This window comes from Leptodactylus fuscus, chromosome 11, assembly GCF_031893055.1.
Source record: "Leptodactylus fuscus isolate aLepFus1 chromosome 11, aLepFus1.hap2, whole genome shotgun sequence".
Classification (NCBI taxonomy): Eukaryota; Metazoa; Chordata; class Amphibia; order Anura; family Leptodactylidae; genus Leptodactylus; species Leptodactylus fuscus.
In genome coordinates this window covers 6,605,348-6,619,407 of record NC_134275.1, presented here as the reverse complement: position 1 = coordinate 6,619,407, position 14,060 = coordinate 6,605,348, and the positions used below count along the sequence as shown (strand labels likewise).

General features: G+C 47.9%; 1 protein-coding gene across 2 annotated transcripts in view; it reads left to right on the top strand.

Moving 5' to 3' along the window:
- Positions 1–5,433: 5,433 nt before the first annotated feature.
- Positions 5,434–14,060, top strand: part of STK26 (serine/threonine kinase 26) — a 51,164-nt gene continuing 42,537 nt past the window's right edge. For both annotated transcript variants that reach the window (XM_075259444.1, XM_075259445.1), the window contains exon 1: positions 5,434–5,706. In XM_075259444.1, coding sequence (XP_075115545.1) covers positions 5,665–5,706 — 42 coding nt within the window. In that variant the 5' untranslated portion in view covers positions 5,434–5,664. The remainder of the gene's footprint in view (positions 5,707–14,060) is intronic.

Sequence of the window (14,060 nt, the reverse complement as noted above, 5' to 3'; positions counted from 1 at the left end):
AGGGGGAGCATGAAACTGGAGGCAGAGATGAGGGGGAGCATGAAACAGGGGGCAGAGATGAGGGGGAGCATGAAACAGGGGGCAGAGATGAGGGGGAGCATGAAACGGGGCAGAGATGAGGGGGAGCATGAAACTGGGGGAAAGATGTATGGGTAGATGAAACTTGGGGCAGATGAAAAGGGATAAGAAACTGGGGTAGATGAAGGGGGGCACTTAAACTGGGGGGCATTAAATTGGGGACAACTGGAGGGGGCATTAAACCGTGGGAGTAGCTGGAGGAGGACCTGTCTGCCTCTAGTTGCCCCCAGCTTAATGTCACCCTCCAATTACCTCTACAGTTTAATGTCCCCTTCCACCTGCCCGAGTTTAATGCCCCTATCTCGTTGCCCCCAATTTCATATCTCACTCCAGCTGCCATTAATTTATTGCCCCCTCCAACTACCCCCACATTTTGTCCTTCTTTCTGTTCTTGTTGTTAGGTATGTAGAGAATACACAGTTTGATGTTACAGACACCACATTCACGTGCATTATATGGTCACATTTTATTAGAGGGGCAATACTGATGAAGTGAAGGAGAGCCTTACTACAGGTCTGCCATGGTAGGAGAAGACATGTGCGCCTGTATCAGGTATCTTATGACCAGAAGAACAGATGTGTTCAGAGGCTGAAGAATATCATATGTTTTCCTCTACAAGCCTCGGTGAGTGGCGGAGCACTGATAGAGGAAGCTGCTATTTCCTACTCGCCTAGGGCAAGCCTTCTCTTTTGTTTTTGTGCGATGTGTATGATGAAATAATTGCTGATGAAATACATCATCTGTCACCTCTGCCCGATGGTCGCATTTCATGTGTGTGCGCTGAACAACTCAGGACCTTTCACGTAAAGTAGAACTAGGATCCCATAAGATAACATTTGTCTCTCAATATTTCTGTGAAAATGGACAACCCTTGTAAGCAGAAAGTTCAGCGCTTGAGATGGGTACAATTATTTGACCCTGTCTTATTTTCGGAGAAACACGGCAGTATTTTTTTTTTTTTTTTAAAAGGGATTATCCAGGATCCTTAGGATAGGCCATAAATATCTGATTGGTGGGGGACCGACGGGCCATATTATATAACAGAAGTAGGGAACCTTCGGCTCTCCAGCTGCTGTGAAACTACAACTCCCAACATGCTCCATTCACTTCTATGGGAGTTCCAAGAACAGCAGAGCTGGAAGATGTAGTTTTGCAACAGCTGGAGAGCCGAAGGTTCCCTACCCCTGCTATATAACATCCATATTATATAATGCACAGAGCCCAAAGCAGTTGGCTCCTGCCCTGTATAGTGGCCAGTCGCCCCTACTGCAGCTCAGCTCCCATTGACTTCATCCCCTTCAAGAACGTAACCAGAACCGATAAGCAAAAGCATGGCCATACAAATCGAAGTTAGGGCAGGCGGAGTTCATGCAACACAGTAGAGATAGGGATGCCAGCAATGAGTCCAACAGTCCAAAACTGCAAACAATGCACCTTCATGGATAAGGAAAGCATGGTACCAATAGTGAAATACCCTGTTTAGCTGCTGTGAAGGGTATGATGCCGTGCAGGACAAACTAATGTAAACCATGAATGCCAGGGGTCAGACCCCACTGATCCAATATTGATGGCATATCCTACCTATAGGCCTGGATAACCACTTGCAATAATCAAAGGGGCATAGCTGAGGATCAACCAGCGAACGTGTGACTTTCCCTTTAAGAAGGCTGTGCAGGCCTATACAAGAAGCAATATCTCTAAAATCAATCATGGATTTGTATATTGACTAAAATGTGACATGAGCCTCAGTCTATGCATTCAAAAAAAAAAAAATCATTCATCGGGTTGTCTGCAGAAAATGAATGAGTTGCTATTTTTTGCATAAGCGCTTGTTGTACTGCGGTACCCAGACGGAGGCGGACGGCCGCCCTACTATGTGTATTTGGACTGTAACCTCAGCCCTGTGATCAAACACGGCTCTGGTTTATTCAGCGTCGCTCACTTTCGGTTAGGTTCTTTTTACAGCGCTGTTGTGCATCATATTTTCCATAGGTCACCCTTCCTGTTATTTAATTTCCATCTATTGCTTCTCATAACAAATAAATCCCTAGAAATCTCAATTATTTCATTTCATTAGAGATTAGAATTCGCTAGACGTTGTCACAAGTGTGTGTGGGTAACAAGCAGGCTCCCCACCCACAAACTATAAGGGTCTCCTCTGTACCCCTACACAGTATAAGGCCCCATTAGTGAGCCCCAGCTCAAATCCCACACAGTATGTTGCCCTCAGCCCCCATATACTATAATGAACCCACTCCCCACATGAACGTAGCGCAGACATCAAAGGAATTCTATCATTGGGTACCCTTTTTTTCTCCCTAACACGTAGGAATAGCCTTAAGAGAGTCTATTCTTCTCCTACCTTTAGATGTCTTCTCCACGCCGCCGTTCGGTAGAAATCACGGTTTTCTTTGGTATGCAAATGAGTTCTCTCGCAGCACTGGGGGCGGTCCCCAGCACTCAAACAGCACTACGAGCATCCCCAATGCTGCGAGAGAAATCTCCAGTGCTGCCTCCATCTTCTTCTGGAACGCCCTCTCCCTGTGTCTTCGTCCGTTCTGGGTTTCAATCTTTTAGGCCTCGGGCAGAGCCGACTGCGCATGACCAGGCCACAAGAAAATGGCTGCTTACACCGTCTTACGGTGTAAGTAGCCACAAGAAAATGGCCGCTTACAACAGCTTACTGTGTAAGCGGCCATTTTCTTGTGGCCCGGGCATGCGCAGTTGGCTCTGCCTGAGGGCTAGAAGACACTAAGACACTAGAAATCTTATTACTTAGGCAGGAAAAGGTGCCTTGGGCCTGGTTCCCCGCCGAATGGACTACCGAACGCATTGGCAAGCGGTGTGCAGTGAAAGCACAAGGACCCCATAGATTATAATGGGGTCCATGTGCTTTCTGCACGGTCTCCGTATGGAACATGTGGACAGAAAAGTAGTTCACAATCTATTTTCCTGTCCGCATGACTCATGCAGAGACCATGCACAAAGCACACGGACCCCATTATAGTCTATGGGGTCCGTGTGCTTTCACTGCACACCGCTTGCCAATGCATTTGGTAGTCCGTTCACGGGGGGTTCCCATGCGGACTCCCATGAATGGATTACCAACACAGATGTGAACCAGGCCTTATATAGTCCAGGGATTGGACAAGTTTCATGATCATTAAACATTGGCCAGGCAGAACATGTGCAAGGAGAAGCAGTGACAGCTGCACCGGAGTGAGACCTGGCAGGCAGAGCTGCTGGCAGGGGAGAGGTCAGCCGAGATTCTCACAGTCACGCTCCACCGCCACTACAACTAATAAGTGAACATCATTAATGAAAAGCCTGCTCTACTACTACATCCCGAGTAGGTTATTAAACATGGTGGAATCTGACGCTTATTGTCCCAAATTAATAGCAGATTCCTCCATGTTTCTACCTCCAATTGTTTTATACATAATCTTCTGCTTGATCTTGCCACGGATTCCAGCGACAGAGTCCGCAGCTCCAGACATCTCGCCGATTGTGCTCATTCATCTGGGAAACTGCGACGTAAAGTGGACGATCTGCTTCGGAATTGGTGGTGGAAAACAGAGCGGAATCTGTTCATTTCCTGCAGTGTGAATGTAGGCTTAAGAGCTTCATACTGGGTTTTGGGTCAGAATCTGTCAGTGTATTCCCATAAACACATCCGACCGTCACCGTAGTCCATGTATTTTTCAGTATAGTGGAGTCAGGGTTAGTAATACGGTATAATGTTATTACTCAGTATACAGATTGTTCCATATTTACTTTCAGAAAGTTTAGACCTATTAATTATATATGTTCTATCCATCGTACCGTATACTCACACACCATAAACATCAAACTATCCATCTTACTCTATATTCAGATGTGCAATCGATGATGCGATGGACGTTTTTTAAATGCGTTTACTGCAATGGGTCTATTCACATGACTGGGTCCATTATGACATATAGGTTATGCTATAGTTTGCCTGTTTTCACAGATCCCTCCATAGGCTCAACTGTATAAAGGATTCGTGATAATTGGCGCCCCTCGGGCTGTGAAAAATGGCCGTTTTCACATCGGTTTTCATTATTGGTTGACTGAATGCAGCCTGTAAATGGTCCGCAATGGAGGGTTTTCAATTGCAGACACATTATATTCAATGTGGCCTCTTACACCACCGGATATTTTATCCGTGGTGTGGTCGGGCTGCAACCGTGGTCTGCAATTTATAGGACATGTCTATGGGCGAGTGCGGCAGGACACGGCGTCTGAGGTGTCTATGTTGCCGATCAGCAACTTGCGGACCGTACATTCAATACGGCCGTGTAAGACCAGCGTGAGGCTGCTGCTTAGCAAAAACAATTGTGTGCAGAAAAATAAGGAATTCAGAATTACAGGTAGGCTACAAGCACGCGACCGTGTACATGTGCCCGATCCATGGTATAACATCATGGATGGCACACAGATAACATGTCCTGCCCATGCCTTGGCATACCCATTCACTTCATCCGGTGCGCCCGGGCTGCAGAACAGACGGGTATACGACCTCTCCCTGGTGTCACGGCCATCTACGTGGCCATTGGTAATACGGAGGCCTGTATACGGGGCCATAGAAACAAACGGATCATGTGCTAGCCGTGAAATAGCGTGCATCGAGCCGCAGACGTTTGCGTTACCGACTGAGGCATAAACTGAATGCAAAATCTGTAACGTGGCCCCTTAATCTCTTAAAATAGGGGTAAATATTACGTGACAATGGGATTTTTGGGGGCCCAATAGTGACGCCTCTGACTCCGGAGCCCTGGTATTTAATGCAGATGTAATAGCACATGTAGAAGCAATGGAGGCGTTACCGCTTACCTCTTTGGTGCTAAAATCAGATGTCAGCGATTTTTGAGGGGAGACCGCCATTGTATTTGGGTGCCCCTAACCTGTCTACCTGCGGGGCGGAGTAATGTATTCGCTTCTAGTGACAGACTCCATGTAACACAGGTGGGAACCTAAACTTACCTCAGCTAATATACTGCCCCCTGCAGTCAGGGAGGAATGACACCTGAAGAAGAAAACTTTTCCCGCTCCTGTGCGCCCCCTGAGGGAGAGGGGTGAGAATACCACATACACTTGGATGTAGAGATTATGAGAGGTCTATGAGATACTATTAGACAGCGCAGAGCCGTCGGTCGGTCGGTCGGTCGGTCGGTCGGTTGGTCGGTCGCTCGCTCGGTCGGTCACGGCCTCTCCCGCCCCTCACTGTCAACTTTACCTCCACTACTAGATGACGACGTTCCAGGCGAGGGAGGCGTGGCGTCGTGACGTCACCGGCGCCTCACGTGACCGGCTTTAGTCGGGCTCCACCCTGCGCACAAGAAGCTGCCGCAACCTCCCGTCCTCTCCCAATATGGCGCCGCTCGCCTGCTGAGCTCTCCCTCAGTTCTTCCCGTCCCCGCTGATCACCGAGACATGCTCACAGCCGGATAGTGGCAGCACCTCGCAGAGCAGCCGTTTCTCCTAAGCAGCCTGGGCCCGGCCCCGGAGGCCCCCGACACAGCCCTCCTCTCGCCTACAGCCGGAGCAGGAGGCCTCACCGCCGCCATGGCTCATTCCCCGGTAGCCGTGCAAGTGCCTGGGATGCAGGTGAGAGGACTTGGCATGAGTGCTGTGTGTGCATGTATGTGTGTGTACATGTATGTAGTATGTGCAGCTGTGTGTACACATAGGAAGTGCAGATTGCTTCCTTCACCTCCTCTGTGATACTATAGGCACCAAGGAATATATACTGGACCCATGTCTGCTGTATACCCCTGATGGGGAGACTTGGCAGGTTCTGGATACCTGGCAGGAGATGACTAAAGAAGAACCCCGCACTCACTAAAGTGTCTGGAGGCTGCAAGTGCCCCAAAGCAAGGGATCTGGAGCGTTACCCCTTCGTTTTGGGCCTTGCTGCTAATCCTTGGGTCCAGTGATCCACACTGATGTTATCTATCAACCTGTCAAAAGACCTCATGAAGGCGGAGTTGCCCTTTAAGAGTCGTCCAACCATAAAACGATATATATAGAAGCGGAAATTATCTCAGAATTCTTGTATTGATAATAGGATCATGGCGGGGAGCAAACAAGTCCTGAAGCTTATCTAAGTTTTCTGTGTATTGTTAGGAAAATATTGTGTTACCATAGGCCAGGGGTAGGAAGGCTTCAGCACTCCAGCTGCTGTGAAACTACAACTCCCAGCATGCTCCATTCACTTCCATGGGAGTTCCAAGAACAGCAGAACCAGTATGCATGATGGGAGTTGTAGTTTTGTAACAGCTGGAGAGCCGAAGGTTCCCTACCCCTGCCAATTATATGGTAAGAGGTCAACTACAACTCCCAGTATGCCATGACAGCATTAAGCACTACAACTCCCAGTGTATCCTGACAGCATTAAGCACTACAACTCCCAGTGTATCCTGACAGCATTAAGCACTACAACTCCCAGTGTATCCTGACAGCATTAAGCACTACAACTCCCAGCGTGCCCTGACAGCAGCAAGCACTAAAACTCAGTGTGCCCTGACAGCTGTAAGCACTACAACTCCCAGCGTGCCATGACAGCAGTAAGCACTACAACGCCCAGTGTGCCCTGACAGCAGTAAGCACTACAACTCCCAGTGTGCCCTGACAGCAGTAAGCACTACAACTCCCAGTGTGCCCTGACAGCAGTAAGCACTACAACTCCCAGTGTGCCCTGACAGCAGTAAGCACTACAACTCCCAGTGTGCCCTGACAGCTGTAAGCACTACAACTCCCAGTGTGCCCTGACAGCAGTAAGCACTACAACTCCCAGTGTGCCCTGACAGCAGTAAGCACTACAACTCCCAGCGTGCCCTGACAGCTGTAAGCACTACAACTCCCAGCGTGCCCTGACACCAGTAAGCACTACAACTCCCAGCGTGCCCTGACACCAGTAAGCACTACAACTCCCAGTGTGCCCTGACAGCAGTAAGCTCTACAACTCCCAGTGTGCCCTGACACCGGTAAGCACTACAACTCCCAGTGTGCCCTGACACCGGTAAGCACTACAACTCCCAGTGTGCCCTGACAGCTGTAAGCACTACAACTCCCAGTGTGCCCTGACAGCTGTAAGCACTACAACTCCCAGCGTGCCCTGACACCAGTAAGCACTACAACTCCCAGCGTGCCCTGACACCAGTAAGCACTACAACTCCCAGCGTGCCCTGACACCAGTAAGCACTACAACTCCCAGCGTGCCCTGACAGCAGTAAGCACTACAACTCCCAGCGTGCCCTGACAGCTGTAAGTACTACAACTCCCAGCGTGCCCTGACAGCAGCAAGCACTACAACTCCCAGCGTGCCCTGACAGCAGCAAGCACTACAGCTCCCAGCGTGCCCTGACAGCAGCAAGCACTACAACTCCCAGCGTGCCCTGACAGCAGCAAGCACTACAACTCCCAGCGTGCCCTGACAGCTGTAAGCACTACAACTCCCAGTGTGCCCTGACAGCTGTAAGCACTACAACTCCCAGTGTGCCCTGACAGCTGTAAGCACTACAACTCCCAGCGTGCCCTGACACCAGTAAGCACTACGACTCCCAGCGTGCCCTGACACCAGTAAGCACTACAACTCCCAGCGTGCCCTGACACCAGTAAGCACTACAACTCCCAGCGTGCCCTGACAGCTGTAAGTACTACAACTCCCAGCGTGCCCTGACAGCAGCAAGCACTACAACTCCCAGCGTGCCCTGACAGCAGCAAGCACTACAGCTCCCAGCGTGCCCTGACAGCAGCAAGCACTACAACTCCCAGCGTGCCCTGACAGCAGCAAGCACTACAACTCCCAGCGTGCCCTGACAGCAGCAAGCACTACAACTCCCAGTGTGCCCTGACTGCAGTAAGCACTACAACTCCCAGTGTGCCCTGACAGCAGCAAGCACTACAACTCCCAGTGTGCCCTGACAGCTGTAAGCACTACAACTCCCAGTGTGCCCTGACTGCAGTAAGCACTACAACTCCCAGCGTGCCCTGACTGCAGTAAGCACTACAACTCCCAGTGTGCCCTGACAGCAGTAAGCACTACAACTCCCAGCGTGCCCTGACTGCAGTAAGCACTACAACTCCCAGCGTGCCCTGACTGCAGTAAGCACTACAACTCCCAGTGTGCCCTGACAGCAGCAAGCACTACAACTCCCAGTGTGCCCTGACAGCTGTAAGCACTACAACTCCCAGTGTGCCCTGACTGCAGTAAGCACTACAACTCCCAGCGTGCCCTGACTGCAGTAAGCACTACAACTCCCAGTGTGCCCTGACAGCTGCAAGCACTACAACTCCCAGCGTGCCCTGACAGCTGTAAGCACTACAACTCCCAGCGTGCCCTGACAGCTGTAAGCACTACAACTCCCAGCGTGCCCTGACAGCTGTAAGCACTACAACTCCCAGCGTGCCCTGACAGCTGTAAGCACTACAACTCCCAGCGTGCCCTGACAGCTGTAAGCACTACAACTCCCAGCGTGCCCTGACAGCTGTAAGCACTACAACGCCCAGTGTGCCCTGACAGCTGTAAGCACTACAACGCCCAGTGTGCCCTGACAGCTGTAAGCACTACAACGCCCAGTGTGCCCTGACAGCTGTAAGCACTACAACGCCCAGTGTGCCCTGACAGCTGTAAGCACTACAACGCCCAGTGTGCCCTGACAGCTGTAAGCACTACAACTCCCAGCGTGCCCTGACAGCTATCACAGAATCTGGAGTGGCAGCAGCTGCCTGAACGTTATAGTTTCACAACAGCTGGAGTGCCTGGGGGTGTCAGGTTGTGCTGGAACTTGTAGTTTTACTGCAACTAATGTGTCCGTGGCTGACAAGGTATGATGAGGGTTGTGATTTTGCAATAGCTGGAGTGCTGTGGCTGTCAGGGAATGCTGAGAGTTGTAGTTTTGTCACAGCAGGACATTCTGAGAGTTGTAGTTTCTCAGCAGCTGCTCGCTTCCCCCTGACCTAGCCAGCTGTGCTTGCATCTAAACCCCTCCCGTGTACACCTGCCATCTGATGACCTCACTTGTTTGTATATACATACTGATGTCTGACTTGGTCTTTGTGCTGTGAGAGCTTTACTAAAGCCTAGGTCGCCTCCTGTAACCCATGGCAGGGCCCCGGTTCCCACATGTATAGTATAGAGCGGGGCCGTGCCCTGTGCCATCACTCATTCCTGGTTACTCACGCCTTATCAGGACCTTGGTGTGTTTATAGGGCTTGTTATAGTTGACGTTTTTGCTTTGTCATTGTTTGAGGTTTGTGTCTTGCAATATTTTGCATGGAGGTTCGGAGCGTATTTGCTGATGTTTGTTGCACTGGAGCAGGATACATTGTGCTTGTTTTGTATAGGACATTGTGGTGGTTACTGTAAAGGGATCTGAATTTGCTATTCTCTTATCTATAGTATAAGCTAAAAATGTGAACCTTGTCACAATATTATATTACTGACTTTCCGCCCTGGACTAGTTCACCTTCAGCTCTCTGGAAGGTAAAGACAGAACTTTGTTTTTGTTCTTTGAGAGCAAGTGTAACTATAATACAGGGGCAAACAATACTGCCCTATAGTGCCTACCTGAGAGGGGCTACAATAACAGGCCGACTTTAGTAGTGTCCTGATATATACCACAGTTCGTAGCACGATGTAAGTGTATACCATGGTGCAGGCCTCAGGGCACTCGCTCCTTTTGTGTACCCATACTATTATCCAGCTCACTAACAGTTGGATACATCTTTGTTTCGCTGCATTTCTTAAAGGGGTTGTGTCATTTAAAGACTCTTTCATATACCGTAAGGTTTCATAAGGTGCCCATACATTTCCACTACCTGACTCCTCCACTTACAGACAGACATGTGCATGTAGTCACTGAGGGGAGAGATGGCAATCTGCTGTCAGACAACTTCCAGGAGGAGCAAAGGTTCGGCACGATAAAATTCAGTGTTCAAACCTTTCCTCTCTCAACAAGAGCCAAGATAGCACATACCTAGGAGAGGTGACGGCTCCTTTCAGCAGCAGGTTTGGCCACAGAAAATGCAAAGAGCGTCTTGTAACCTGGCGGATGTTTCCTGTCCTGCATAACACAGACAACCTACTGATTATAGTGAGCGCTGTGTAATGCTTTATTTATTCCTATGGTGGCGCTGTACACTTGCTGCCAGGTTTTCCCTCAGATTACAGAGGGTCCCAGCGTTGGGGGGCCACTTTGTGATTTGCTTGTTCTCAAGCCACTCTTCTAAGGCTACATTCACACTGTTTTTTATCTATCATATCTATCTATCTATCTATCAATCAGATGAGAACTGTCCTCCTGCATTCCAGAGATGCTAACAAAGATGTACTTTATTTCATTCTGTGTCCTCGGAACTGCTTACAAATGTCCTAGTAATTCTGACAACTTCTTGCATTTTATCTGTGGAGCAGACAGGGATGTTTTCTGCTGCTTGGGGTTGAGAAGACATAGAAAAGGTGGATAATACATGTGTAAGGCTGAGGCCCCACGTTGCAGAATGTGGAGCCTCAACCTAATGGAGTTTTCCTAGTAATTCTACTTCTTCCCTATCCACGGCATAAGTGATCTCTGGGATTGTGAGGACATGCCGTGACCACTTTTTCATTCACTTCTATGGGACGAATGACAGTAGTAGTGCATTGTGCTCCATTCTAGTGGTCCTGCGTGCACACTACCCCTTGGTGCACACTACCCCTTGGTGCACACACATGTATTGGAGAGGTTTACCAGGATCAGACACTAATCCCTTGTCATGTAGGTAAAGGGACAAGTGTTAGTGGGAACCCCCTTTAAGTCTATCTGTGGCTTTGGTTTGCAGGTTTCCCGGGTGCGATGTCACAGGCCTCTCCTCTGCAATGTAGAGGTGATGGGAAAGACAAAGCAAAACTGCTTAGGCATAGGAAAATCTTCGGCAGTGTTAGATTACCTGGTATTTTTCCTCAATTCTGCGTTTCAAGGTCACCATTCAGACATGACATACAAGTGCTCTATCAGCTAGTTGACTTGGTCATCTTCCAGCTCAGATAAACCAGAACTGAATGAGGTTTTTCTCCCCTTTGCTACAAAGGAGACCTTTTTTGTCACCTTGTCCGTCCGTAACAAGTGTATAAAGTCTGTCTTTTAGAAGTTCACTATTCATGAGCTGTCACAAGTCTAATGAAGTCAGCACAATCTGGAGACGCATGAGGACGGCCTGCTGCAAATGGGACTCCCTGCTAATTGAAATGCAGAATTTCCATCCTTTATTATCCTTATGGGGGCGCTCTCACAGCTGTGTGTTCACCATGACGGCGTCAGCTCCGTACAGTTCCCACAAGCTTGCTTGGTGTCCTCATCACTTGGCAAATTCCTAGCACTGCAGCAATACAAGTCTGCAGAAGAGAGTCCAGGCCACATAGCCCTGATATATCCATATGTCCGGCTGCCGTATACCTTGTGTGTCTGCCCTTATAGATCACAGTGTATTCACACATCAGGGGTTTTCTGCATCTGTCCCGACTCCCGCTTCCTTTCTTTATTTCATGGACTCTGGTTCCATAGAAGAAATGATGTGAATGGATATAAAATCATGAATTGAAATGATGAAAAACTGAAAACATATAAGTAGATAATTGGACACTGACCTGCCAGGGGATTGCAATCAGATATTTGGAGTCATTGTTTGATAGATTCTGTAAATCTTTGGCTTTTCTTGCAAAATAAGTTGCACACAGGGGTAAAGTGTAAAATATTGGGTTATGTCTGGTGCATGACACATTGTTACTGCCGGTGGAAATGGGAAAGAAGGGGCGAGTTGAAGTGACCCAGGGCCCAGGGGATGGGGGCTGATTCCAGTCACAGGTCCTGTCTGCACAAATTCGTGATACCTGCCCAAAAGATCCGTTCCTTGTTGTCACTAGGCCTGTCCTTCCTCCATCTGCTATCCTCCTTATACAGTGCAGGCCCCTAGGATATGACGACATTGAAAAACCAAAGTTCAGAGAGCTCCAAATGTTACTGAGGGCAATTCAGAGGTCACCGACCGGCTCTGCAATACGGTTTGACAACGTTACCCGGCAGGAACGTTGTAGCCCAATGAAACCTCTAGTAGCCATTGCCCTGGCTGAGCTCAGCCTGCACCTTCTGTAGAGTTGGTGCGGGCGCCGTCACATAGTGTCTATGGCAGAATCAAGGATAATAAATCCTAAGTCTTTATTACCTCTCCTGGAACTTGATATGGGCCTTTTGTTTTCGTTGTGTTGTAATACTTGGCCAGTGACTATATAAAGACTTGTCGGTGCGGCTAAAGTATATTTCCTTGTTTCGTTGGCTTCGTTTCGTTTTGCAATCTCCATTCAGATGACAGAACATTCACTGAAATTTTTGCAGCAAATCTGCCTTAGGTGAATGACATAACATGCGGTATGTTACTGGATGAGGTTTTAGTATGTGGCAAAAATTCACAATGGTCAATGACCTGTAGAGCAGACTTTATATTGACAGCCTGTATAAAGCCTTTGTACCGTGTGTGTGTATTCTGCAGGTTTACAACTCAAATGTCACCCTGTTGCTGATGCATAATGTGAATTTGACTGTAAACTTGCATCAAATTCATCTGTAATGTATATGGATTTGCAGCAAAATTTACAGTAGATAACCCACAATGTAGAGTTTTTGAATTTTTTTTTTTTTGTTATCCTTGGTGGTTGGATTTATTTTTCTGCAATCAACTTACAGTTTTTTTTTTTTTTCTCTTGCTACGCTGGTCTTATTGCATTCACCCTGGTGTCGTACCTGATTTGAGTGATTCCAGCCTCTTAACCCCTTAGCGACCCTTGACGTAACTGTACGTCATGGGTCGCATGGGGATGTATGGAGCGAGCTCACACGCTGAGCTCGTTCCATACACGGCAGATGCCGGCTGTATAATACAGCCAGGACCTGCCACTAACAGCAGCGGTCGGTGCCCGAGCCGATCGCTGCTGTTAACCCTTTACACACTGCGGTCAAACGTGACCGCAGTGTGTAAACGGCGCCGGCGGCACGGGCGCCGCCATGTTTTGCCGATCGCCGCCCTCCTGAACGTCACAAGAGGGCGGTGATCGGTTGCTATGACAGCCGGAAGCCTATTGAAGGCTTCCAGGCTTGTCTCTGCACGAGATCTATTAGACGATGCCAGAGGCAGCCTCTAATAGAAGTGCTGGGATTTTCCTATTCACTGCAATACTGTAGTATTGCAGTGAATAGTATGAGCGATCAGACTCCCTAGGTTTCAAGGTACCTAAGGGGTCTGATCATAAATGTAACAGAAGAAAAAAAAAAGTTTTTAAAAGTATTAAAAAAATAAAAAAAATATAAAAGTTCAAATCACCCCCCTTTCCCTAGATCAGCTATAAAAGTAATTAAAGAACATTAAACATAAACATATTAGGTATCCCTGCGCTCCAAAATGCCTGAACTATTAGAGTATTAAAACATTTATCCCGTACTGCGAACGGCGTAGCGGCAAAAAAAATAAAAACAGCCAAAAAGCGTTTTTTTCAACACTTTGCCTCCTATAAAAAATTGAATAAAAAGTGATCAAACCATCGGATCTTTCCCCAAATGGTATCAATAGAAACGTCATCTTGTCCCGCATAAAAAGACACCACAACCAGCTCCATACATGGAAATATGAAAAAGTTACAGGTGTTAGAACATGATGACACAAATTTTTTTTTCTATTTTGCAAAGTTTATCATTTTTTTAAAAGTATCAAAAAATTTCAAATACTATATAAATTTGGTATCACCGCGTTTGTACTGACACGTAGAACACAGGTAACATGTCATTTGTACCAAACAGTGAATGCTGTAAAAATTAAACCCATAAGAAAATGGCGCAAATGCATTTTTTCTCCAATTGCGCCTCATTCTGAATTTTTTTCCAGCTTCCCAGTACATTGCACAGCATATTGAATGGTGCCATTACAAAGTA